Raw genomic sequence first — 25,668 nt, 5'->3', positions numbered from 1 at the left:
TTTGGATGCGGGATCCTGTTATTTCCGAAATCGACAAAAAATTTGGAAATTTAATTTCCGAAATCGAAATTATATTAATGTTTTTAATATTCTTATATCAAAAGGATTAAAGTTCATTAAGAGAAAAACAATTCTTCTTCTTCAATCTATTGGCGCATTTATTTCTACACGCCAATAAGGAAGGGAAAATTATAAGACACCATGGTGTCTTCAAAACGCTAATTTTTGATATTTTTAACAACCCTATTTACAAGCACTCGTCCAGCGAATTTACAAGTTTATACATATTCCATAATGGAAAATTCTACAATTGCATTGAAGTCTTACCAACAAAAGATGAGATCTTGTTGAATCGATACTTGGAAGAACACGAAATTACACAGAGTAATGGTTCTACTCCTCTTAGTAGTGCACAACAACAGCTCAGACCCAGCAATGGTACATCTCCTCTTAGTAGTGCACAACAACAGCTCAGACCCAGCAATGGTACATCTCCTCTTAGTAGTGCACAACAACAGCTCAGACCCAGCAATGGTACATCTCCTCTTAGTAGTGCACAACAACAGCTCAGACCCAGCAATGGTACATCTCCTCTTAGTAGTGCACAACAACAGCTCAGACCCAGCAATGGTACATCTCCTCTTAGTAGTGCACAACAACAGCTCAGACCCAGCAATGGTACATCTCCTCTTAGTAGTGCACAACAACAGCTCAGACCCAGCAATGGTACATCTCCTCTTAGTAGTGCACAACAACAGCTCAGACCCAGCAATGGTACATCTCCTCTTAGTAGTGCACAACAGTTTAATCCTCAAGCCACTCCTTCAAACCAATCATCTGGTACATACAATCAAATTGATCCTAATCCCATCAGTTCCGATCAATCAAGTCAACGTGCCAATCCTCCTAATCCTCAATCTCGTCCGCACGACCAGTTTGTTGATATTCCACTTTCCCGTGGTAGACCCAAACAACCAGTTCCTGATGATCTCATGCAGGCCATTCTCAATTTATTCGAACAACATGGGCGACATGGTATCATCCCCACTTACCTTAGGCTTAATAAAGATATAGCATTCGCCCATGAGCATGAACGAAAAAACCAGAATTTTCGAAAAAGTAACACCAACTATTAAAGTTATTTTATTACTAGATTTATTTACAAATTATAAGATAATATCATTAACCGAATATATTTTTAATATAAATAAAAAACTTTTTTTATACAAAAAATTACAATCAATCGATAAATATTATAAAACATTTATTCCAAAAAGATTAAGTAATAGGTGGGATCCTGCATATAATATAATTTTATGTCATAAAGCTTACAAATTTTAGATGGACCACAGTGAGAATGTGAGTGGTTAATTTAAAGGTGGTCTGATAAAGATATCGAAGCTTACTCAACACAGCATGAAGCAGTTTCTAATACACAATCTTACTAGTGGTGTTTCGGTCGCCAGCGCTCTCATAGGGATGCTGATTTCAAAAACCACTACTTCAAATTATTCAACAATACTCAACACAGCATGAAGCAGTTTCTAATAAATATATACATATATAAATATATACATATATAAATATATACATATATAAATATATACATATATAAATATATACATATATAAATATATACATATATAAATATATACATATATAAATATATACATATATAAATATATACATATATAATATATACATATATAAATATATACATATATAAATATATACATATATAAATATATACATATATAAATATATACATATATAAATATATACATATATAAATATATACATATATAAATATATACATATATAAATATATACATATATAAATATATACATATATAAATATATACATATATAAATATATACATATATAAATATATACATATATAAATATATACATATATAAATATATACATATATAAATATATACATATATAAATATATACATATATAAATATATACATATATAAATATATACATATATAAATATATACATATATAAATATATACATATATAAATATATACATATATAAATATATACATATATAAATATATACATATATAAATATATACATATATAAATATATACATATATAAATATATACATATATATATAAATAACAAAATACAATCAAAAAATAGTGTTTGGAAATTTAAGGTTAAGTGTCACTTTTTCGTAAATTCTACCACACTCGAACAACATGGGCGACATGGTATCATCCCCACTTACCTTAGGCTTAATAAAGATATAGCATTCGCCCATGAGCATGAACAAGATTTTGTTCGAATGAAAGATGGCCGGCTTCCAGTTATGAGCTCAACACAGGACTGGTTTCAGAATGTGCGACGTGACAAGCCTCTCAATCTTATCTCTAAAGAAATCCCCGCTGACATTAATCAAGATGATAACCCTACTCCATATGCTATAAATTTACAAAATATCAAATATCTTCCTCTCCCTCTACCTCAGGCTCCATCAAGGCATATGGTCGAAAAGGCTTTTATCATTCTTGGATTAACACGTCCACGGGGACCCAAGAGACCTAAAGGGAGGACAAGATACGAGGCTTTACTTCCAAATCAAATCTGGCACGTTGACATTCACTTTCTCAATAAACGCAGAAGTGAATTATTGTATGGAGTAATAGATGATTGTACCAGAATGGTTTTGGAGTGGCAGCATCTCTCCTCCAAACATGCAAATCAGACCGTTAAGGTAATTGAGCGGGCCATAAAACGTTTTGGTCCCCCTCATACCATATGGTCTGATAATGGAGGAGAGAATAGAGGTGAATTCCTACAAGCGATGAGATGCAAAGGAATTCGAAATGTCTATATTGTGCCACATTGCCCTTACCAAAACGGTAAGATTGAGCGATTGTGGCCCAATATAGAAAACCGCAATCTAACATGGAGTAAAATTCAGAGTTGGGTCAATTCCTATAACTCCAAGCCCCATGTCGCACTACCGACACGTCTTCTCAATGGAAGGAAAATCAATTATAGTCCAAATGAATTATGGATGAAGGGGCCCATTTGGAGACCAGGAATGCCTGCCAAATGGGTAGTTGATGGAGTTACCCAAGACTTTCTCCCAGGATCAGTACAGGCTAGAGAAATACCAGAACTCCAAGATGAGGAAGAAGAAATCGATAATAAAGATGGTAAAAAAGAGAAGGAGGGACAAAGTGAAGAATATGAAGGTGGATATGAAGAAGAATATGAAATAAATTATGAAGAAGATAATGATGAATAAAATGTCACTTTTTATATTTTTGACACGTAAAGTTGTCACTTTTCTGTCAAACTGTTTTTATCGTTTTCGTATATAACATGTGTAATAAACAGAAATTCATCAAAAGTGACAGCTCTCAATTTTTTTGACATTTGTAAATTCTAAATTGAATGAGAAAAATGAAATAATACTAAGCATAATACAATATTCTAGATTTAATTATAATTAGGAAAAAGTTAGTTTTGAGAGTACTTTTCATAGGCATATAGAATGAAATCTTCTGAAAAATAATATCACATAAACTCATATTATTTTCTAATATATAACTATTTTATATAAAAATCAAATTCAATGATCTTAAAAGCGAAGGATAAACCTCAAAATTTACGAATATAATGAGTGGGAATATAATGCTTATCTATCATAAAACCATATGAAATATCAATTTTTGCTTTACGCCTAATTTTTGACGACAATTAGCAAAAAATGTTAAATGTTAACACTCAGTCCATTTGAATATGAAAAATAAAATTGACTTTGATTAAATGTTTTTATTTATCATGCAATTCTTCTTGCGACCAAAGATTTGAATAAAATTTCAAAAAATAAGATAGCTTAAAAAATAATATACGGTAGTGTTTACTAATAGATGAATAGTATATAAATTCTATTAAAATGGATTTGATCCAAAAAAATATATAAAATTTGATCATAAATAAAATCGTTTTAAATTACTTCTTCATTTAAATTATAACAATTATTTTTGATTTTTATTTATCATCCACATTCAAATTTGAATCTTATCACAAAAGAAGGACCACTTTTATGACTACTGCCAAATCTATAAGCAGAGAATGGCTATTTGAAGCTAAAAGAAGAATAGAAGAAGGTGAATCTTACAAAAGTGTGGGAAAGGAAGTTGAATTGGAAAATGGTAAAATTCAATTGAATGTTGCCGAAAATACAATAAGAAGAGCATTTCAACTTCAAGAAATCGAATTACCAAAAGTTAGTCGCGGCAGAAAACCAAATCCACCAACATTTGAGCAAAAACAATTAATTAATTCTTGTGTTTCACAATATAAAGGAAGAATTTCAAAAACTTATTTATTGATTAAAAGGTTTCAAAATATTGCTCAAAATCCCGATTGTGAGAAAGAAAAAGAAGAAATTGCAAAAGAATTTGAAAATATAGAAGATTTGACAAAAGATCAAATTTTTGACAATTTACAAAAAATAAAGCATCATCAAGTGGAAAAATTTATGATGGAATCAGGTTTATCTTCAAAAATATATTACAAACCAGTAGATCCACCTACCAAATATCGTGCCATATCAAAGAATTTGATATGGCACTGCGATATTCATTACCTTCACGGTAATGTTTCTTTTCCATTTTTTGCCATATTGGATGATATGACACGTAAAGTTCTCAAAACTAAATTATTGAAAAACAAGTCTTCCAACTCAACAGCGAAGGTTTTAAGAAAACTTTTAGAGGAGTTTATTCCTTACTGCATCTGGACCGATAACGGCGGTGAAAACCGCGGTGAATTCGGCCTGGTTATGCAGGAAAACGGAATAGTTTGGAAGCACACCTTGCCGTATATGCCAAGACAGAACGGCAAGGTGGAGCGCCTGTGGCCAAGCTTAGAAAAGTTTTTGCCAGACGAGTTGGATGATATTCAACAAATCAAGGACTCAGTTCAGCAGTTCATTGAAAAATACAACAATACACCACATTTATCTCTCGATATTAATCCAAAAACGAATAGTAATTACACTCCTAACGAATTATTCGAAGTTTCAAAATTTTGGTACGAGCCAGAAATGCAAAAATGGGAGTTATATATCAAAGACGAATGGGTCTTAGCAAAATTTGAATAATTACATCATTTTAAATGACTACTAAACAATTTTATTTATGATCAAATTTTATATATTTTTTTGGATCAAATCCATTTTAATAGAATTTATATACTATTCATCTATTAGTAAACACTACCGTATATTATTTTTTAAGCTATCTTATTTTTTGAAATTTTATTCAAATCTTTGGTCGCAAGAAGAATTGCATGATAAATAAAAACATTTAATCAAAGTCAATTTTATTTTTCATATTCAAATGGACTGAGTGTTAACATTTAACATTTTTTGCTAATTGTCGTCAAAAATTAGGCGTAAAGCAAAAATTGATATTTCATATGGTTTTATGATAGATAAGCATTATATTCCCACTCATTATATTCGTAAATTTTGAGGTTTATCCTTCGCTTTTAAGATCATTGAATTTGATTTTTATATAAAATAGTTATATATTAGAAAATAATATGAGTTTATGTGATATTATTTTTCAGAAGATTTTGTGTTCTTCTTCAAAATTTTATTTTTTTATTAAAAAGAATCTTTACAAAATATACATTTACTTTAATTAATATTTAAAAACGTGCTCTATCAAAAGTTCCAAAAATTCAATATTTTAGCTTTTCTGAGGTGTCACTTTTGATGAATTTCTGTTTACAACATCATCCCAATTCACTATCTTTGGTTTATAACTTGAAAAGTTATCAATAGTTAAAATTGTTAAAGAACGCTGGGAACTAATAGGGTTTCTTGTACGGATGTCACAAATCTTGAATTTCAGGTGTGGTCAGACACTCGTGTCTAGACACTTTTTTGTACGTTAATATTGTACGTTAATTTAATTAGCTCGGCAAACGCCGAGCTTGCATGCCACCAAGAACATAGCTTTAACTCGCTCACTGTTCTTGGAGGGGCAAACATTATGTTTTCTAATGAAGTTCTCTGATTGGCTCCAATTCATCTTCAGCAATCAGAGAGCTTCATTAGAAAACAAATTCATTATTTTCCCTTACCCTCGGATGGTCAGGGAATGTATTTTAACTACCTTAGAGCAAGGTTCTTCCAAACCTTCTTTAATTTATTTGATCCATTGGAAGAATCTTGCTCTATTCGTCTTAAATACAGAATCCTTGACCATCCATAGGTTAGGGAGAGTAGCAATATTAGCTTCTCATGTAGTACTTTGACTAAAATGTTAAGATCTTTTCATATCCCAGTACTTCATGAGAAGCTAATACTGTTTAACTACGCTGGCCTACTGATGGCTATAAGAACTTCATATTAATGTAAAGTTCTTTTGAGTTTCATCATCATAAGATGTAGCTCAAAGGAACTTTGCATTAATTGAAGATAACAAACATTACCAGACTAATAGATACATTACTTATGGGCAGAGCTCGTTCGAAGTCACACAAATATTGGGAGACTTCAAATGATCTCTGCTCATAATATTATAAATATACGTATCTAATTCTTTGATGCAAATATAAGTATTCAACTCACACTAATTGGGGGATTCTACTGATGCTTCATTATTGATTAGAAACATCAAGTAGAAAACACCATAAATTCATATACGCTGCCTCTACAATGACAAGAGAGCACAAATATGCATCTTTATAACAATATAGATGCGAAGTTTCTCATTGAATGAGAAACTTCGAATATATATTGCTGTAAATATGGATTTGTACTAATCTATAACTTCGTAGGAATTATAATATTGCTTATTCCTTGAAGAATGGTAACTTATTGCGGTGGGAGATCCTTGCAAATCAAATTCAATCGAGAAGGGTAATGCTTAAGCGTTCTAATTTAGAATGCTTAAGTATTGGCCTTCTCGATAGTTAGTATCCCTATCAAGGGTACGGAGGCACTGCGCGCCTTCTTACCCATTATATGTGAATTTGACACTTTACAAAACCCTTAACGTATATTTTACAACATAAACGACAACACCAATTTAACCTTAAATATTTACAAAGCCGCCAACCACTTCACCTCACTAATGTAAAAATAAACGTTCTCACTTACAAAAGTATTGCAACTCCTCCCATTGCTGTGCTTCACATAACAGCTCATAATCTTCTGACTCACTTTCTTCTTCATATAGGTCAAAGTCACTGTCAAAATAAATGTTAGTAAGTTTTGACAAAGCTAATGAAACACGCTTACCGTTTGTATCTATTGCTTGTATAAACTTTCCATTATGTTTGTAGTCATAAACGCTCAAACTAACTTTACCCTTTCTCCCTCGTATCTGATAGAATGTATTTTCACGAGGAACGAAGAACAAGTTCTTGAACTCATGACCGTTGTAGTTTGTTATCTCAATAGTTTTCGTCATTTACATAAAAATAAACTTAAAAATAAACTTAAAAATAAATGATATCACTACCTTCACGCGTATGAAAACATAGCACAAAAATAAATTTAGGTGAAGCGGTGAAATCTCACCTCTTTTTTCACCCGGTTTTTCACCCACAATAAAAAATAAACTTAAAAATAAACGTTGTCAGAGGTGAAAAAATAAATTTAGGTGAAGCGGTGAAATCTCACCTCTTTTTTCACCCGGTTTTTCACCCACAATAAAATTTATTCTTCACTGTCGTCTGCTTTATCCAACTCTTCTAACTTCTTCTTAAGTTCAGCAATGTTGTCCTCATGAAGTTTAATCTTTCTCAAAATTCCTTCTTTATCTAATGGTTGCTTTATCTTTCTAAACTGAACTCTACCATCCTTCATAGTATGAACGTGAAAACCTTCTGGAATAGTTCCTGATTTAATGTATTCTACCAAAAACTTTTGTTTCATTGCTTCAGTGACTTTAGTCGTCATTTTACTCTAAATAAAATGTTCAAATAAAATAAAAAATAAGGTTATTTTTTCATTAAGGAAACGCGGGAGTTTTACGATTTATTTGTGGTGTGGGTTCTGGTTTAAATGTTGGAGTCGGTTTTGGAGTTGACTTTTGAACAGGAGTTTGTACTTTCATAGGTTCAGGAGTCATTGAAGGTGTTGTTTGTTAAGGCGTTGGTTTTGGCGAAGGTGTCGGAGTTTGTTTAACTTCAGCTACTTCAGTATTATTTACAACATTTGCTTTATTTCTTTTCAACATCATTACTGCTCCTGCTGTAGCTAGCAAACCTAGTGGGAGACCATATATTATATAGGGACTTGACCAAATGCTATTTTTGACAGGAGCTGGTGGAACACCTAACCTTGGTGAAACTGCTCTTTGCCATTGTGCAGCTCGTAAGAAATATTCAATAGGTGCTCCATAATCGTTTGGTAAAGTTTGTTTCACAGATGGTGAAGGTTCACGAGAGCTTGATGAAGAACTCATTTATAAGCTTTAAAAATAAACGTTCATCCTTTATTCCTCACTGTCGTCCGCAGCTAAGTTATAGTCATCTAATCTTATTATTGGTATGCCTGACTGTCTTACTTGTATTGCAAAGCAACAATCCCTCATAAATCCAATAAGTGGCTTTGGTACATTTTCAGTTGCTAGTTCAATAGGTCCTTTAACAGACAATTTGTATGTTATTGGAGCAGTAGATGTTTGACCCTGCATGAAGCAAAAGTCCACTTCTGTTGGAAAACCACATAAGAAATGTGTGTTGTCATAGCTATCCCATTTATGTTCCACACTACCATCATCCACCAATGACCTCATAACATCTTCATTAAATCCTATCATATCATTGTTTGTATTGCAAGCGTTCGCAACCATTTCATAAAATACAGGACCATATGATTTTTCAGATTCTGCAGGCATATTTCCATAAGCTCCCATGGAAAGCTGAAGATATTTAAACTTAGGGTTCTCAAAATTAACATAATAGTTGTCTTTCTTTCTAAATAGTGCCCAAATACTTTTAACATTAATAGGCGTATAAGCTGCTGTAAATGTTGCACTTGAACTATCTGTATTCTTTGAGAATGAACCGTCCATAGGAATCCAATCCATAACTTTAACAGGAAAACATAAAGCCTCGTTTGTATAATGTTCTACAAGTTCTGTATAAATGTTAGGGTCTAAAGAGAATGACTTTGGATGAATGAAACATTCATTAAAATCCATCTTTGTTCGAAATAGTTGCTGGGTTACAGTTGTAATAGTAACTGTTCCACTAGCTTCTATGCCTTCGTTATCATAGTGAATGGTTCATTCCATGGAACAAATTTATTTGTCGGTGGATTTGAATCTGAAGCAAATGCAACTTTAAGAGTTGGATTGAAAGCAATGATATCATTTACAGATATAGATGTGCATTGTAAGGCGTCGCTACTGAACTTTACTTTAAGCTGAATGTTTCCTGCAAAAGCTGGAATAAATCGAATAGCTTCTAATGGAAGGAATCTTCTAACAGGAATTCTTAAACGAAGCTTAAAATCAAATGATTTTCCTGCTGTAATTGGACCACTAACAATTTGTCCTGTTCTGCATGTTCCCGAATGACTCCATACATCTTCATGTCGAGTCTTTGAAAAAACATCTACTTTCTTTATTTGTTCGTAGTTGTGAGTTTGAAGTTATATATGCTTCTTCTCTTGCGTTGTCTTGAGAATATACGATACGACCATTTGCAAGGATTTGATATCAGCAACTGCATAGAAAGCGTCATCGAAACCAATCCAAAATCCTGGTGGGTTGTTTTATTGGAACCTGAACCAATTTCTTTATCTACAATAAATTGACCTTCCATTTTATACGTAATGAATGTATTGTAAAGGTCCAACATATTTTCACCAGGAGGTGAGAGATTGAATGTTACCCATGTGTTATCTTTAGCAGTTCCAGGTTGTGATGGAATCTTTGCGTCAGAATATTTTCTATTAGTGTCACCAATTTGAACTGCATTGTCTATGATATCGAAAATGAGCGAATCTGATGAATATGCTCTGCTGGAGTAAATTCGTTTAGCTGTTCGTTCTGCATGTATTTACTTCAGATAAAAATATCTATTTACTTCATTATTCTCACTCTTCTTCTTGGTATTCGTGGTGGAAGTGTTTTTTGACATTTTCAATGAACTGTACATTCTCTTTGTCTCAACTTCTTTCACTGGTGGGTCAGAGTTCTTTGACTCGTTTGCTTTTCAATGAAATTCACAAACTTTGCAATAAGCTCTTGGTTCGTTATTGAAAGTACATCTGGCTTTTTTCTTCTTTTCTTTTGGTGGCTCAGTTTGTACAGAAGGTTTTATATGGGCTTCGCCCTCGGTGCCATGCACCTTAATGTTGTCGCTCTCTGCATTCGCTAATGGAACCTTTCTTTTTCTTACATATATTTTACATCTTTACTCTGACTTACATAATAGAAAGGATGTTGTATTCTCTGGCGTCATTTAATATAATAGACTCTCGTTCTGATTTTGACAAGCTCATTTTACACCGGTTAAAGTTTTAATTTTGTTTTTTATCTGCAGTCAAATGACTCAGACAAGTCCTACGGACAAGACCCAAGGGGTCATAGATGTTGAAGCATTGAAGAAAGAAATTCGTGAGCAAATTTTATCCGAACTGAAGGAACAAAAAACAAGAAACAAAGCCAGAGAAACCAAAGAGAAAGTTAAGTGAAAAACAACTTGCTGCATTAGCTGCTGGAAGACAGAAGAACCACGTTTGCTGGCGAAGAAAGCTAGAGAAGAAGCAAAAGCAAAGGAAGAACAAAAAGCTAAAGAAGCTGAAGCAAAGAAAGAGTAAATGGTTTATTTTTATCGGAACTAAATGTATAGACAAATACCTTTATCTGTTGCATTCAGTAGTGAAAACCCTGACGTCAAAATAAAGGGGAACAGAGTAACGTTTAAGTTTCCAAAGACTGGATTTGAACATAAATGAAGAGAAGTACATTGGCATAACAAATATGTATATAACACATGCTTTCAGAAAGGTTGAATTTATACTTCAAGTCGAGATAGAAAATGACGAACAGTCTTTAAGTGCCCAAAACATTCACATATACAAATACTTTAAAGACGATACAACATTACAACAATGTATGATTTCATTTAATGAAATGTTCGAGAAAAAGTTTAACATTGAAGTACAAACTTTACAGCCTTTACGTGAGTTTCTTGCACAACTGAAAGAAGAAGGTAGTCGGCCACAACTTATAGACTTTCATTATGAATTTAATGAAAATGAAGATGGAACTCATGACTGTCAGTTTGTTATATATTCACCATTCAATGAAGTCGCTAAAAAGAAAGAAAATCCACTACGTATAAGATTTCAAATCTCTGAACCCAATGAAGACTTCAAGAATTTTTCAATTATGATGCAATGCTTCCGAGGAAAAATGAATTTTCGAAGATTGTAACACCTGGCATTTGGGATAGAAAGCAAGCTATATTATATTCAAACTTAAGTAAGGGAGTTGAAAATGAGTTCATTGGTCATACAAGAACTTCACCACTTCCTAACCCTAAATACTATAAATTAACTGGCTTCAATCGTGAGTTTTGGATAGACATGTACTCCACTCATGACCATAAAGCACCTGTTTTGCTACCTCCAGATGGGAAAGATTGTCTTTACATCGAAGCACAATTGTTGAACTCAACCATCGCAGTATTGTAAATGACCTCATGGGCTTCGTCCTTGCCGCTAGCGGCTTATTTTTATCACGAATGACCTCATTGCTGACAAAAATAAATGACCTCAGAACTTTAACTTACGAATAAAGCTTGTTTTAGTCGTTATTGAGAAGTTAAACTTCTCTTCAAAGCAAGGTTGACATGACTTACATAAGTCAAATGCAATCTCTTGACCGTCATGAAGTGCTTTGTAAAGTTTCATAACACTGAACTCAGAGTCTTTGTCAAATTTTCCTTACGGAACCATTAAACATTTATCTTCATCATAGAAACACTGAACAGAGTCAGGAAACATTTCATTAGCGGTTAAATCAATAACATCTTGCTTCACGCCTTTCATTCTGCAGTGAAATGCAACTTCATTTAAATCGTTAGTGAGTAAGTCTATGTAGGTCTTCTTTCCACAGAAAATACTTTTATAAGCTAAACTTTGTTTATCTTTTGTGATTTCTGCAAAGTCGCTATGAAATTGACCAAGGTTCTTTCCTATAAGTTCGCGACCATATCTCTTCTGAAATTCCTGCGCTAAACGCGGGATGTCTTCATTGAAAATATGCATGCTGTCGGTATCCTGATAGGCTATATACAAGCCCATGTCCTCAGTAGTACAGAATACTTCATTCATAATACGTTTTGACATAGACAGAATATTAACACCAAGTGGACAGAAGTTAAAGTGTCTGCAAATGCTTTTCGTTAGCTTGAAAATAGTTTTATCCGAACCATCCAAACCTTCGAACTTCACTATATGGTTGTAATTTCTTATAGCATATCTTATAGCATCTTTGTCATCTACTATGGTTATTTTTGACTCAATAGGAGATAGAATAGTTTTGCCATAAATGCTGCTCAGAATGAGTTTTATAATTTCTTGTAAGGGGTTTTCTTCTTTCTTATACTTTAACCTTAACTCAAACAACTTCTTTACTTCATCTCTTATTCTCAAATCTCTGTTTCCATCGTAATAGTATCCTTGCAACACTTCACATTTGACACCTTGATATTTTATGAGGTCTTGTAATGTTATATGGTCAACATACATGAGACAGCAAGTGTTTGAACTTCTTGGAACGTTAAGTTCTGGATTTAGTTCAGGGTCGCAAACTATTAAAGGAAAGTGTCTGGGTATACCAATCTCTGTTATCTTAATGAGAACAAAGAAGCCTGACATAAACTTTTCACCAATGGGTTCCTTTTGGTCGTCATCGAATAAATGCTTTAACAAATATTCAGAACTTAACATCTCATCCTTCAATACTTTTGGAATTCCTTCTAAAGTATAAAGTCTTGCAATTGCTGATGGATATAATGAAACAGCGTCGAAGTCAGCAATGAGTTTCTTTTTGCTCTTTTGTTTAATGTTATCTGACAACATACATCTTCCACCTTGAATGCATCTCGAAATAAACTCTCTTGGTTTATTTGAGAGGTCATAAAGATTTCCATTCGGGAAGTATACTCTGTTCTCAAATAATTTGTTAGCAATAGAACAAATACTAACGTAGTCATAAACGTTTAAATCAAACTCTTTCAATAAGTCATTGCGGAACTTTACAAAACCTTCTCTTAAAATTCTTACATCTTGTTTGCAGTAAATCGTGCTATATTTTTCTAAGTCGAAGTGGTTTTCATCTATTCTGCAACCTTTGATGGAATCTATGTTCTTCATGAATGTATCTGCATCCTGGATAAACTTACATGCTTCAGAAATGACACCAGTTCTGTTGTCATTTGCTAACAAAGTACTGCTGTAGTAGTTGTATGGAAATACTTCTTTCGGTCCTGTTTGTAAGTTAAACATAGCAGGAAATAGTTTAAGTTTCTTATTTATAACACTGTAAGAGTCTTTTATAATAATTGCCCGTCCTTTATATAAGCCAGTTATTTGCATTGTTCGTGAACCTTTAATGATGGGAGTTCCTTTCACTTCTGTCATGTGTCTTAAGATGAAGTTTATGTCATAACTGAGGTTATGGAAATATATTAAACTCTTTTCAGGAAGTCGTTCCAAAAATTCTGTTGCACAATTCTGACCCCATATGCTTTGACTCACTGAACCATTTTCACTGTCGTAACAGATGTTAAAAGCTTTATGAAAGCCGTCTGTGCTACACTCAAAGTCAGCAAAGAAAACGTGCTCAGGAATGAATTTACATTTAGCTTTATTTACTTCTTTTGACTCTGCTTTCTTCTTCAGTTGTACACAATACTTTGGAGCATACGTCAAATCTTTAAATGGTGCAAGGTTCTGTTTATATAAGTCAGTCGTATATGTGAAAAGTTCTCCATAAGAAATAGGTTCAAAATATTTGCACTCCCACAATGTTTTCATAACATCCCATAACGGTGTTGTTCTATCATAACGAACTACATATTTATCTTCTCTCTTTGTATAAATCTTCATCTGTTTCTCAATGTTCATTCCACCACAAGCTTTGAGAATTTCTTTATAGTTTCGAATGAAGTATGTTGTCATTGGAAGTCTTTCATTTAGCATGTAGTGGTCTTCAACAAGAAGTAAGTCAATAGTTCTAACAGTTTCACATTCTTTTGGTATATATCTCTTTATTTCATTATGTCTTGAGTCATTGAAATAACCAATGGTAACATTGAATGCTATACCAGTTGCGTCAGAAATTTCCTGAATCTTACTTTGTGGAAAGTCTTTAACACGAATGACTTCTCTCATGTGGTCAATAGTTTCTTCATTTACTCCAGCCTGAATGCAAGCATAAACGAAGCAGTTATCTTCTGTCATAAGTGCTGCAGTTCTTTTGTTCAGTTCATTGAAGATTTGTTAGCGCTCAAGATTTATAGGTAACGTGCAAAGATACTTCCAGAACTGACCGCTTCTCTTCTTATAAAACTTCTTTTTAGCATTATCTTTCCAAAAGCTTTCTATAAGTGCTGGGTTTCCTGTTTGCTTAAGAGCTTCCAAAATGGCTTTCTGGTCATTTGTCAGTGTGCTTTCATCTCTATATGGTCTCTTTTTTGGTTTGCCTTTCTTTACATCTGACATCGTTAAGCCTTCATATTCTGTTAAATCATACATCTTTATTTCGGTAAGATTCTTTATGTTTGTCAAGAAGAAGTCATAGTTCATTTCAACAATACCTGCAGCATTTGCTTCTATCTCTGATATAAAGTTCTCCTTCAAGAGCTGATGTAGTAATGTTCCAATATTATTGAGGTTTAACGTAGAACATTCATACTTTCCACCAGTTTATAACATACCATCCATCTCTGTTGTGAGTTTATTTTAATTTTCTCTAAGAGTCTCATGAAAACCTTACCGAAATGTTTGTGTAAGTCTCTGTTTGGTTCATCTTAAAGCTTCGATGTTAAAGTCAATGAGTCTATTGCCTGACTTCACATTCCTCTTCCTATTCTCTTCATCTTTCTTTAACCATCTCTCACCTTCTTTGGTTTGTCGTCAATGGAACGAATGACATCATTAGCTTTGCGAACTTGTTCTATAGCACTTTTAAACATCTCTCTTCTCTGTTGTTTCAGTGTGTCGTCTCTTCTTCTTGTTTCACCAACGTTTGCATTTGTTATGTCAAACATTTCTCTTCTTACTTCATGTGGTACAGCTCTTCTTGTTTCACCAACGTTTGAGTTCGTAAGTTCAAACATCTCTTGACGAACATCATGTGAAAGAGCTTTACGAGTATGACCAACGTTTGCATTTGTTATGTCAAACATTTCACGCCTTACTTCATGAGGTACTGAACGTCTATGATATAAGTCAATAGCAACGCATTTAAAGGAAATGTTCTTGCATGACTTCGTCCTCGCCGCGTTGCGGCTTTATGAACTCATGAATTCTATCATAAGTTATTTCACCATTGTAGTCTTTAATGAAGTCAGCGAGTGATTTTTTGTTTGTCGCGTAATGTTTTGCAACATCTATGTTAGCTTCTGTAAGAAGTTGTTTTATTTCCGAGTGTTCTAACTTAGACAACTTCCGATACATCTTTAGTAGGAAATAAAAAAAATATTTTTTGAAAAAATTAGATTAAATTTTTTTTAAGTTATTTTTCAAAATAATTTAATATTTTTATTTTAATGAAACACATGCAAGATTGCAAGTTCTTTTCATACAATGCTCTCGCTAATGCCATCAAGAATGAGTTCAGTAATGCTTCAAACGTCAATGTTATCTTTAACAAGAAGTTTGTGAAAGAATCTAAGTTCGGTCAGTATGCCAGACCATTAGCTATTGTCATTGACCGCAAACGTTATACTTCACAAGAGTTAGCAGTAGTTTTGAAACAAAAGGGTTTCTTCGTGAATGTCAAAGATACTCATTATACTGTTATAAAGAACTCCAACGTTGACTTCTTCAGTATTGCTATGAATCTTTCCGAACAGAAAGAATATAAGAAAGGTGAAACATCTGTGAAATATTATCCTTCATCTCTGAAGACAATAACGAACAAAGATGTTATACAAAAGTTCTTACCAAAGGTTGACGAAGCTTCAATTGACATTGACGAAGGAAGTGAAATGGTTGAAGAAATTGACCCTGACGTCATTTAAGCAAAAATATATTTTTGAATAAAATTCCAAACAGTCAGTCAGTCAGTCGTCATTAACTGACTGTAAAAAATAATTTCAAAGCATTGAACAAAAAAATTATTTTTGTTCATTCTTCCTCTTTGAAGTTGTCGAAATATTCTGTTATCTTTTCTTTCAGTAATGTTAAGTCTTCTTTGAATGTAAGTATTGTGCAACCTCTAATATCATAATGTGTTTGAGGAAGTGTGTCTTGAACTATCTGTTTAACATCTTCATTAGGTGTCATTGAAATCGGTAAGTTTTCACGATAGAACCAGTTTCTGTCAGATTTATATATTTTAGCGAGGTCATAAAAGCTCTTGTTGTTTCTTCTCACTAAATGCAACATAACCATATCTTTATCTTCGTCTTTCTCCAACTCTTCAGTATATATCATATACTTATAACTCTTTTCCTTTCCTTTTGGTACTGAACGTGGTATTCTTTTCTGTATGCTTTTGTCTTTGGATTCAATGACTTCATCTTTTGCTTGAAGTTTCATTTCCATATCTTCACGTTCTGCTTTATATAGTTCATCTAACATCATGAAAATATAACAAGCATAACGAGGTGAAGCCCACATTGCTACAGCATTTACTAAAAGTCTATGAATATAATAACCTTTCAAACCAGGAGCCAAATTCTTGCGATTTTCGTACGGAATCTCTTCTCTCGGTTTTCCGAGGGAAGCAATCATATGAGGAAATTCTTCTAAAAGTTCTTTTGTCTGTTGGTTTTCAAACCAATGATATGCTTGCTTTGTAGAACGAAGAGCATTCATTATACTCTGCACCTGGTACATATCATCTTTGACAGAACGAATGAGTCTCAATTGTTTGTTATACTGTATGTACTCGTATTCTTCATTTATGGCTTCATGAACGATAGCAATTGTTGTGTTCTCTAATGTTGTCATTACTGTCTTTACATACAAAATAAAAAAATAAATAAAAATAAAACTAACGTTATTTTTAAAATTTGTGAAAACTCAACGGTTTGACACGTGCCATATGTCATTTTACTCAGAATTTTGTGCTGAATTCAGCAAAAATATATTTTTAGGTGAAGAGGTGAAATTTCACCTAATTTTTCACCTCTTTTTTCACAAGCGTTTTACATGAATTGTACGATGTATATTTGAAATCCTAAACAGTTTTGTAGCTTCTATTTCTTCGCTGAGGATATCAAAATTTTTACCAACGCCGAAAGTCTCTTTATATTTCTTCTTGACGTCAGACAGAAGGAAATCTTCTGCTGTTGGATAGTTTTTATTAAGAAATGCCAACATATCCATTTTATCTTCTGCTGGCTTTTCTGCTTCTTTCTTTAAGTCTGCATAGTCGTTTCGCATTCTTTCTATCTCTTTGACTGAGTAGTTATATTTTCTTATTGCTGCCTTACATTTTGAACATTGCGGATTCATTTTTGCGTTATACATTGAAACCTTACCAGCTAAAATAACTAAGGCGTCAATGGTTTTCTTTAACTCAAAAGTTGTTGGTTTTATTTGTCCATTCCATATTTTACATCTTTTATCTTTATTTCTTATCTGCCATACACATTCAGCAACTAACGAAACAAAGTTGTCGTAGGTCTTAAATTCTTCAGATTTATATATGTCAGAAACATTCTTATATACCATATCGCAATCTTTGTCCATAACCTTATGGTTGCAATGAAAACCGAGGAATTCATAATTTACTTTACGTATGAACTTCTTTATTTCTACTGAGTCGGTTGTTTTTACTTCTATTTCATCGAATTCAGGAATAGTGAGCTTTTGTTGTTGGATTTCAGGCAATTTAGGCAAATGGTCGATGAGGTCCTGCATTTCATAAAGATATTGTTCATTTGTTTCATCTTTCGCACTACAGTCTAAATTACTTGTTAAAAGTTCTTGCTTTATCTTCTGGATTTCTGTTTCAAAAGTATATGAAGAAGGAATAAAGCCTTTCATCTCTACCAACATTGACGTAGGATTCATGACTAATGAATTTGGTGCTGTAGTTGTGGACAGAGTCCCGCCGTTCGCGGCTTGAATTGTTGTTGTGCCGATTGTTGAAATCATATCTTTTATACAAAATAAAAAATAAATAAAAATAAAACTAACTTTATTTTTTTCTATCTTAAGGAAATTCATGAAAATTCACGAGATCCCACGGATCATCTCGCCACTTAGCGGCTGAGGGTGAAAAACCGGGTGAAAAATTAGGTGAAATTTCACCTCTTCACCTAAAAATCATTTTTGACGTAAATTTACAGTATTTATGAAAACATTAATATATAAAATTCATGGCACCATTAATGATATCATGACTGTTCTCGTTCATGTCTGATTTACATCTAATGAAAAAGTTTAAATGAATTTTCTTATTCTTTCTGGCATATTTTTATCTTTCCAGTACTCCCGCTCTAATGGACCCAGATGAGTTGGCTTTGACTCTCTCAAGTTCTTAGATGGTATAACATCTTCAACGCTTCCTTCATATCTTACTTTATAAGTGTCATCGTTTATGTTGTAGCCAAGTATTTCAATAACCACTCCTCGCTTTGCTTCGTCAATGGTTTCAGCAAGTTTGCCATTACTACTTTCGACTAATTTATGACGAGGATAAAATGCTATGGAGTCGTCAGCAGCTTTTATAAGATATCCATTACCTTGCGTAGAGTCTACGATATAATAATTTCGATTTAACCTTAAACGTTTCTTTGTCAATGGTTTGTCGTCAAGAACTACACGAACTTTTGTACCAGGAATGAGGGTAAATTGTGTTGAATTTCTGATATTTTGTGTTTGGCTTCGTTTCTTTTGTATATACTTTTCTTCTTGTTGTTGTGTCATTGAATTTGGTGTATGTCCTGTTGTAGAATGTGTTGAGGAATTATATACTTCGAGAAAGTGTTTCATTGTTTCTTCGGTAAAGTCTCGCTCTTGGTTTAAATCTCTGAGCGTTCTTATGAAGCGGTTAATGATACCGAGTATGTTATGGTTATGGTCTTCAGTAGTGTAGTGAGTTATGTTATGCTTAATGAGAAATTCTGTGATTTCATTGCTGAGGTATGCACCGTCTTGGTCTGATGTTAAAGTACTTGGGTTATGTTCTGCTACAAACTTTTGTAAAACTCTTAACACTTCACGAGTTCCTTTGTTCCTCATTGGATATGCATATGCTTTACGAGTGTTAACATTTATGAAGATGAGGAATGGTTTATGTCCTCCTTTTCTGCTTTGAATGAGAGTGTCATATTGGTATGCGTCTGGAGTGTTGGAGTAAATTGGTAAAAAGTAGTCGTAAGGATTTATTTTTGTTTGATGTACAACATTTTTGTCATAGAACCTTTTCACTTCAGCTCTGTTAGTAAATCCCCAACTTTTTGCAGCTTCATTGAATTTCTTAAATGATTTCCATGGATGTTGTTCGAATACTTCTTTCAAACTCATTTAAGTAAAAATAAAGATTTCATTGAACGCGGTAAGTCTAGACACTTTGAGTCAAGGCTCAAGCGCGTTCATTGAACGCGGTACCATGCGAATACAGTCATAACTGGTGGCATATAATCTGCACCACTTCCTGTTGGATTTGTTGTGAAAGTGTGTGAATGATTTCCTCCTGGTTCAGTTGGTCGAAAAGTCTTTTTTGCTGAATTGTTATAAGATGGAGATAAAACGTCATTGCCAGCTTCATAGTCTGAGTTGTATAATGGGTGGTCTCTTAATGAGTGGCTATGATCGCCAGAAAAGTTTGTAGTTCCTGTGTGCTTATGTGGTGGAAGATTTGCTTCTAAAATTTTCTTTGAACCTCCTGTTTGCTTTGAAGAGTTAGCACAATAGAGGAATTTATCTACAATCTGTTGCCATGTACCAAAACCTAAAACACTTGCCGGAGTTGTTGAGTTCATTGACGTATAAATAGAGCCTATAGGATATATGGTTTCAAGAATCTGAGTCTTCATTGTTTGAAGTTCATGTTTAACATTTATAAATCCATCGCCGTCTACAATATTTATATTGTTTGTTATTAAACCATTAGGAAAAGTAGGAGGATAAATATTTTGTTCAACCAAAGGTGTACTGTCTCTTCCTGTTTTTGTTACTTCTTCAATGTATGCATTAATTTCTTTAATCCTGATTGTTTGAAATTCTTCATGCACATGCTCTTTATCAGCTTTTCCATTAATTTTATCATTTACTTCCGACTTCTTTGCATAATTTTCATCTACCCATTCCTTTGCTTCTTCTGTATAACTCATTGCTTTTGTATCATAACGATTTAATTCTTCATCTACATATATTTTGTCGGTTTTATTGGCTAAATCAACAACCATATCTCTTAGGTTAGTGTGCATATCTTCATCACGCATGCTTGATGAAGCAATAGCCCAATTCAATATTATCTCATCAGCTCTAATAGTTGTGAAGAATTCATGTGTATGATTTTTGTCTGCTTTCTTATCTAACATTGCTGGTAGTTCATGTGTTTCAAAGTTTCTGACATGTCCTTCAATATTAGTGCATTTGTTATCTAAATTGTTAAGAGTATCTTTTACGCTTGTACTTGGATTCTCTAAAGGTGCACTTGAACCAAGGGTATAGTTCAATATTATGTCGTCTGCTCTAACAGTAGTGAAGGATTCATGTGTATGATTTTTGTCTGCTTTACTGTCTAAAGAAGTTTGAAGTTCCTTTATATCGGAGATATTGTGTTTATGAGATTTCAAAACTTTGTTCATTGCGTCAAGTTCATTTTTGTCAGCTTTACTTTTAATAGCATCTTCAAAAGTTATTTTTGCCTTAACTCTCAAAGTAAATCTTGGTTCAACTAATACACCGTTAACAAAGAAACTAGAGGCATAAATTTCAGCGTTATAACCAAATGCTTCTGGTGCTATACCTGTGTCATACTGTACAGTACAGTGTATGTCATAACCTTTAGCACGAATGAATTTATATCTTCTTTCATTAACATCTTTCGTCTTCACTTTTCATCCTGTGTTAAATATCCGTGGTAGTCCGTTATAATCTGTTCATCTGAACTTATATAATGAACATGGTCTTTGTCCGCTTTTTGTGAAAGAAGTTCAACAACTTTTGCTTCACTTATGTCACCAGTGCCACTTTCATTTATTTTTGTCAGCATTGCGTTCAAAACTTCATAAAGACTAACTACTTCTTTTGGTTCTTGAAACAATGAGGCAAAAGTCTTTCTTAACATTACATCTTCAACTGTTATGACTGAGTCAATACCTTTCTCTTTTATTGTCTTAGCTAACTGACCTAAAACAATGAACATATAGTCTAAAATATTATCTTCAGTGTTAAACGCTATACTGTTTTCACGAATTGTTGTGTTTGTTGCTGTTAAAACTTCTTCAAACTCAGGATATATATTCAGTAGATTTTCAACAATTGTTTGAACCACTTGTCCTCCTTCTCCTTCTTCATCTAAATCTCTTGCTGCCATTAAAGGATGTAAATTAATTGGTTCAATAATTCCGAGACGAGGGTTGTAAGCAAGTCCGTCGAACATACTTTACGTTTGAGTGCCCAGTTAGTTAGTTTCTTTGTATTATTTGCTACTTTACCCCATAAATTTTTGAGACCGTCAAAGAAACTTCCTGTATTTCCATGCAATTTAGCAAACTCAACATAAAACTTCATGCTATCTATGCCACCAAGAAAAGTCCAAAGTGCGTCTATCTCACTTTGCATGGTTATAAGAGATGCAGTTGTTGCACCTGCTGAAAATAAATCAAACAACCACCCTAACCAACTCTTACCTCCTCCACTTTGTTCTATTTTCACAAAATCACTGATATGACTTTTTAAGTATTCTTTCGTAAGTAATGTGTCTCCAGATGTAACGCCTCTAACGATATTATCTCCGTCAAAAGTCAGTGTTCTAACTTGTGTCCGTGCAGCGTTTATTTTAAGACATGCATAGTCTGGTGTTTGAGGAGCAGTAGGCTCGATGTATGTAATTTTAAAGAAATCGTCATAATTTTTCTTAAAGGTTTCATATGTTGTTTTGAATGTATTGAACCTCATTATTATATCAAGAAGTTTTGTCAATGAGTCAGCAATTGATTCATCTACTGTTGACGTTTTGAGTTTTATTTCTGCTGAGTCGTTTATGAATGGTACTTGACATTGAGTTGTATATGGGTCAAATCCTGTAGGACCCAAATGAAGCAAGTAGTCTAAAATATCACGAACAGACTTTGAGACAGTTGTGTTATCTTTCATGACGATTTCACCATTTTCAATGAATGGCATAGTGCATGAAGTTAAAATTGGGTCAAACTTTTCATAGTCCTTCCATGTTATATATTTCTCAGTATTTCCATCAGAAATAACAATATATTTGTCAGTAAGTGTGAGAGAGTATTGACCAAAATATAAACGTTTAGCTTTGTCAGCTTCATACGCATATGCAGCTATACTCATATTTTAATGAGAATAAAATGTTGTTCTATTTGCAAAGTACAGACCCGAACGAATACGGGACAGTAAAACTACAAACAAACTTAGGTCTACAGAATGAGGCACTTGCATTCAGAATGGTTGACTTTAATACTATTGCTTCATTCGTTATAACTGACGAAACAGATTTCATGGAGCTTGAAATAGATGGAAAGAAGCACGAAATAAGATTTCACAATAATGTAGAATATAAGATGGAAACATTAGCTGGAGTGTTAAATGCTCTCATAAATACTACAATAAACAAGGATAACGGAGAAAACTTAATGAATGTTAAACTTATTGCAGGAGTTTTGAAGTTCAGTTATGTGAAGGAGTTTAAGATAACACGAATGAGTCATAGAGTTCAATTGATTCTGGGAGCATACCATATGACATTTCCTTTGAAAAGTGTTGACAAAACGATTGAGATGAAATCTGTTCCATACGTATGTTATGGCAATTGTTTGTACATTGAGTCAAAAATAGCTAATGTCACAGGTATTTCAGGAGTTAATAGTAAAGGTTCAGTAGAATATAAGTCTTTCTGTTATGAAGTAAATTCAATGTTCATTCCAAACGTTCCTGTCATAGCAACTCATTTAGGTAAATGGGTTCGCATTAGTCCTCATAATTTGAAAGACATGCAATTCAGACTAGTTGACTTTCAAGGCGAGCCCGTAGTACTGAAGGCACCAGTGCGAATGACTGTTGAAGTTGACTTTTTAGAAAATATTAAATGCAACGGCTTACAAGAGAACTCAGAGCTAAAAATATAAAGTATGAATGTTATGTATTAGGTCATGAACTTTGGTTGTTGCTGTTTGATGAAACAAATGAGTTAGTTAAGTCAGTCAAGAGAACAGAAAAAGGCGTCAAAGGCGCCGAGAGCAAAGCGCTATATTGTGTTAGTGAGAACTGCACCAAGTCAATAAGATTAGGTTTGCATTATGAAGATGAGTTCAATAGTGTTGAAGAAGTTTTGGATAGATATTACAAATTGCTAACTTGAATTTTTTTTGACTAACTGACTGCTTTAATTTACTAAAACATATTTCAAACAAAGCTTATAGTAAGTAGATAGTTTTGTATACTCGTTCGAATATCTATACTTAAACTCAACTCCTAGAGTACCTGGTATTTCAATGATGCGGATGTTACCTATTTTCATGAATATTGGCGTTTGACCACAGCATTCGATTTCAGGGTCGAGATAGTCAATGACACATTGCTTTCCTGTTATTCGTGATATAATATTTTCAAGGTCCTCCTTTGTTAGAATTATTTGGTTCTTACTTATAAGATTTGTCAAAAGCTTCTTATCGTCTTTGAGTAAGATAGTTTGATATAACTGAAGAAGGTAATGGTCTACGTTATCTGAAGGATTTGTTTGAACATTTGTGTAAGGATTGTCGTTGGCTTCTCTTGAAAGAATTTGGTCCAGTGGTGGATACTCTAACTTAACATCTGATGTAGCGTTAGCGTTTGAAGCTGAGTTTAAATTCACCGACTTAAGTTCTGGTTCTTTTTCTTTCAAACACTCTGAACTATAGTTCTTTATGACAATATTGTTTGTCGTTCGTGAGTCAACATTTGATGTTGGTTCAATTGGAACATTAACGGCACCAGCTAAGATGGATTTGCTTCTCATTTCATATAGAATAAAAACCTTTTATATGTATGAAATGAACAATATACTCGACAAGGGTTTGAATGTAAAGCTAACGAATGAAAATATTGTTGAATTCACTGAGACAGGTGCTGTGTATAAAGATGTAGAACTACTGAACAAAAGAGCTAAGGGAAGAAGCAGGAACATGAACAAAGGGTGGAACCTATAAAAATTTATGTCAATGATGGCTCAGGAGGTTCAAACATAAAGTATGCAGAAAGTTATAGAGTTTATGCTCTCAAAGGTGAAAAGCCTTCATTTAAGAACAGCTATTCTAACGCATATCCTCAAAAGCTAACGGATGGGGAAGTGGATGATATGAATGACAGCAAAAATATTAACAGAAATGGCGACAGAGATGCATGGAATTTGTTTACCATCAGTCAATTGAAGTTAAACTTTAAAACAATGTTGGTCGTTCCCATGGAATATTTTGACTTTAATGGTATTAGTCATGATATGAATCTCAAGGTATGAACGAGGAGAGATGAGAGACTTATATGCTTCCCAAATTTCTTCAAAAGGTAATGTTATACCTGACTGTTTCCAAATGAGTTCAATATCATAACGTGAGAAACCTTGAAAGATAACGAAGTCAGTTATGAGACGTTTTATGTTTAAAGCAAGAAAACGCCATGTTTGCATAAGTATTGCTACAGTTAAGTGTAATGTCTGACTTTAGTAATGATGTTAGCTAATGGCGAGTCAGGCTTTGACACTAAACCTTTTCCGGCGAAGTCGTCACAAACGAGCAGAGTGTTTGAAGGATACTTTTTGAAGGGGTATTTTGAAAGTTTTGACAGAATGTAGTTTGTAAGTCGTTTCATATCGTAAACTCCTGAGTACTGACGTAAGTGGTGTTTGTCAATAATTCTTTCCATCTCCTCAGAGGTCTTTTGCATTCCTGACTGTATGAACTCTACGATGGCATAATATTTTCTCTTACGTCGAATGTAACGTTGAAGAAATTCAATGAGTTCACTGTCTGGAACTTTAACGACAGATGCTTGAACTTTACTCATGAATGTTTTCGCTGTTGAGTCCATAGAGTCTGAAGTTGCTGATATAATGATTTGGTCATAATATGAATCTTGACCTAAACGCTCTGTTATGAGTATATGACGAATGAGGTTAAATGTCTTTCCTGACCCCATCTTTCCACAATAGAAATACACACCATTTGAACAGAATTCATAATCTTTGCTGAAAGGAAGAATAAGAGAAGAGTTAAGTTTGTCTGTAGTTTCATTCATGTCT

At 33.4% G+C, this 25,668-nt stretch overlaps 14 protein-coding genes and 4 pseudogenes across 18 annotated transcripts, besides 5 other annotated features; 6 read left to right on the top strand and 12 right to left on the bottom strand.

Moving 5' to 3' along the window:
* Positions 1 to 387: 387 nt before the first annotated feature.
* TVAGG3_0629100 (uncharacterized protein) lies at positions 388 to 1,074 on the top strand (the record flags this gene model as incomplete). Its single annotated transcript, XM_001291229.2, has 1 exon — positions 388 to 1,074. One exon carries the CDS (start codon positions 388 to 390, stop codon positions 1,072 to 1,074), a length of 687 nt encoding a protein of 228 aa, XP_001291230.2.
* Positions 1,075 to 2,675: 1,601 nt separating this feature from the next.
* On the top strand, positions 2,676 to 3,269 carry TVAGG3_0629090 (integrase core domain-containing protein; the record flags this gene model as incomplete). Its single annotated transcript, XM_051240715.1, has 1 exon — positions 2,676 to 3,269. One exon carries the CDS (start codon positions 2,676 to 2,678, stop codon positions 3,267 to 3,269), a length of 594 nt encoding a protein of 197 aa, XP_051087302.1.
* A 16-nt stretch (positions 3,270 to 3,285) lies between these two features.
* Positions 3,286 to 3,349: a mobile genetic element.
* Positions 3,350 to 3,351: 2 nt separating this feature from the next.
* Positions 3,352 to 3,388: a mobile genetic element.
* Positions 3,389 to 4,073: 685 nt separating this feature from the next.
* On the top strand, positions 4,074 to 5,135 carry TVAGG3_0629060 (integrase catalytic region-containing protein; the record flags this gene model as incomplete). Its single annotated transcript, XM_051240714.1, has 1 exon — positions 4,074 to 5,135. One exon carries the CDS (start codon positions 4,074 to 4,076, stop codon positions 5,133 to 5,135), a length of 1,062 nt encoding a protein of 353 aa, XP_051087301.1.
* Positions 4,074 to 5,135: a mobile genetic element.
* Positions 5,136 to 5,735: 600 nt separating this feature from the next.
* Positions 5,736 to 5,773: a mobile genetic element.
* Positions 5,774 to 6,956: 1,183 nt separating this feature from the next.
* Positions 6,957 to 25,668: part of a mobile genetic element that runs on past the window's edge.
* On the bottom strand, positions 7,707 to 7,949 carry TVAGG3_0629030 (uncharacterized protein; the record flags this gene model as incomplete). The annotated part of the gene is made up of 1 exon (XM_001303859.1): positions 7,707 to 7,949. The coding sequence occupies one exon, from the start codon at positions 7,947 to 7,949 to the stop codon at positions 7,707 to 7,709; it is 243 nt and encodes an 80-aa protein (XP_001303860.1).
* On the bottom strand, positions 8,137 to 8,457 carry TVAGG3_0629020 (uncharacterized protein; the record flags this gene model as incomplete). Its single annotated transcript, XM_001303860.1, has 1 exon — positions 8,137 to 8,457. The coding sequence occupies one exon, from the start codon at positions 8,455 to 8,457 to the stop codon at positions 8,137 to 8,139; it is 321 nt and encodes a 106-aa protein (XP_001303861.1).
* TVAGG3_0629010 (uncharacterized protein) lies at positions 8,488 to 8,910 on the bottom strand (the record flags this gene model as incomplete). Its single annotated transcript, XM_051240713.1, has 1 exon — positions 8,488 to 8,910. The coding sequence occupies one exon, from the start codon at positions 8,908 to 8,910 to the stop codon at positions 8,488 to 8,490; it is 423 nt and encodes a 140-aa protein (XP_051087300.1).
* On the top strand, positions 10,848 to 11,699 carry TVAGG3_0629000 (annotated as a pseudogene). Its single transcript has one exon. A coding segment is annotated over exon 1 (852 nt).
* TVAGG3_0628990 (organellar and viral DNA polymerase type B) lies at positions 11,784 to 11,954 on the bottom strand (the record flags this gene model as incomplete). The annotated part of the gene is made up of 1 exon (XM_051240712.1): positions 11,784 to 11,954. A coding segment is annotated over one exon (171 nt), but the record flags the coding sequence as incomplete, so codon positions are not given.
* On the bottom strand, positions 11,955 to 14,477 carry TVAGG3_0628980 (organellar and viral DNA polymerase type B; the record flags this gene model as incomplete). The annotated part of the gene is made up of 1 exon (XM_051240711.1): positions 11,955 to 14,477. The coding sequence occupies one exon, from the start codon at positions 14,475 to 14,477 to the stop codon at positions 11,955 to 11,957; it is 2,523 nt and encodes an 840-aa protein (XP_051087298.1).
* On the top strand, positions 15,788 to 16,261 carry TVAGG3_0628970 (uncharacterized protein; the record flags this gene model as incomplete). The annotated part of the gene is made up of 1 exon (XM_051240710.1): positions 15,788 to 16,261. One exon carries the CDS (start codon positions 15,788 to 15,790, stop codon positions 16,259 to 16,261), a length of 474 nt encoding a protein of 157 aa, XP_051087297.1.
* TVAGG3_0628960 (KilA, N-terminal/APSES-type HTH, DNA-binding family) lies at positions 16,368 to 17,195 on the bottom strand (the record flags this gene model as incomplete). The annotated part of the gene is made up of 1 exon (XM_051240709.1): positions 16,368 to 17,195. The coding sequence occupies one exon, from the start codon at positions 17,193 to 17,195 to the stop codon at positions 16,368 to 16,370; it is 828 nt and encodes a 275-aa protein (XP_051087296.1).
* TVAGG3_0628950 (organellar and viral DNA polymerase type B) lies at positions 17,382 to 18,347 on the bottom strand (the record flags this gene model as incomplete). The annotated part of the gene is made up of 1 exon (XM_001303864.2): positions 17,382 to 18,347. One exon carries the CDS (start codon positions 18,345 to 18,347, stop codon positions 17,382 to 17,384), a length of 966 nt encoding a protein of 321 aa, XP_001303865.2.
* On the bottom strand, positions 18,636 to 19,721 carry TVAGG3_0628940 (integrase core domain containing protein family; the record flags this gene model as incomplete). The annotated part of the gene is made up of 1 exon (XM_051240708.1): positions 18,636 to 19,721. One exon carries the CDS (start codon positions 19,719 to 19,721, stop codon positions 18,636 to 18,638), a length of 1,086 nt encoding a protein of 361 aa, XP_051087295.1.
* Positions 19,790 to 21,741, bottom strand: TVAGG3_0628930 (annotated as a pseudogene). Its single transcript has one exon. A coding segment is annotated over exon 1 (1,952 nt).
* Positions 21,741 to 22,724, bottom strand: TVAGG3_0628920 (organellar and viral DNA polymerase type B; the record flags this gene model as incomplete). Its single annotated transcript, XM_051240707.1, has 1 exon — positions 21,741 to 22,724. The coding sequence occupies one exon, from the start codon at positions 22,722 to 22,724 to the stop codon at positions 21,741 to 21,743; it is 984 nt and encodes a 327-aa protein (XP_051087294.1).
* On the top strand, positions 22,742 to 23,518 carry TVAGG3_0628910 (uncharacterized protein; the record flags this gene model as incomplete). The annotated part of the gene is made up of 1 exon (XM_051240706.1): positions 22,742 to 23,518. The coding sequence occupies one exon, from the start codon at positions 22,742 to 22,744 to the stop codon at positions 23,516 to 23,518; it is 777 nt and encodes a 258-aa protein (XP_051087293.1).
* TVAGG3_0628900 lies at positions 23,779 to 24,272 on the bottom strand (annotated as a pseudogene). The gene has a single exon. A coding segment is annotated over exon 1 (494 nt).
* TVAGG3_0628890 lies at positions 24,942 to 25,664 on the bottom strand (annotated as a pseudogene). The gene has a single exon. A coding segment is annotated over exon 1 (723 nt).

Source organism: Trichomonas vaginalis, chromosome III, assembly GCF_026262505.1.
Source record: "Trichomonas vaginalis G3 chromosome III, whole genome shotgun sequence".
In the NCBI taxonomy this organism is placed as follows: Eukaryota; Parabasalia; order Trichomonadida; family Trichomonadidae; genus Trichomonas; species Trichomonas vaginalis.
The sequence above is the reverse complement of the archived record's forward strand: the minus strand, read 5'-3'. Positions and strand labels throughout refer to the sequence as shown.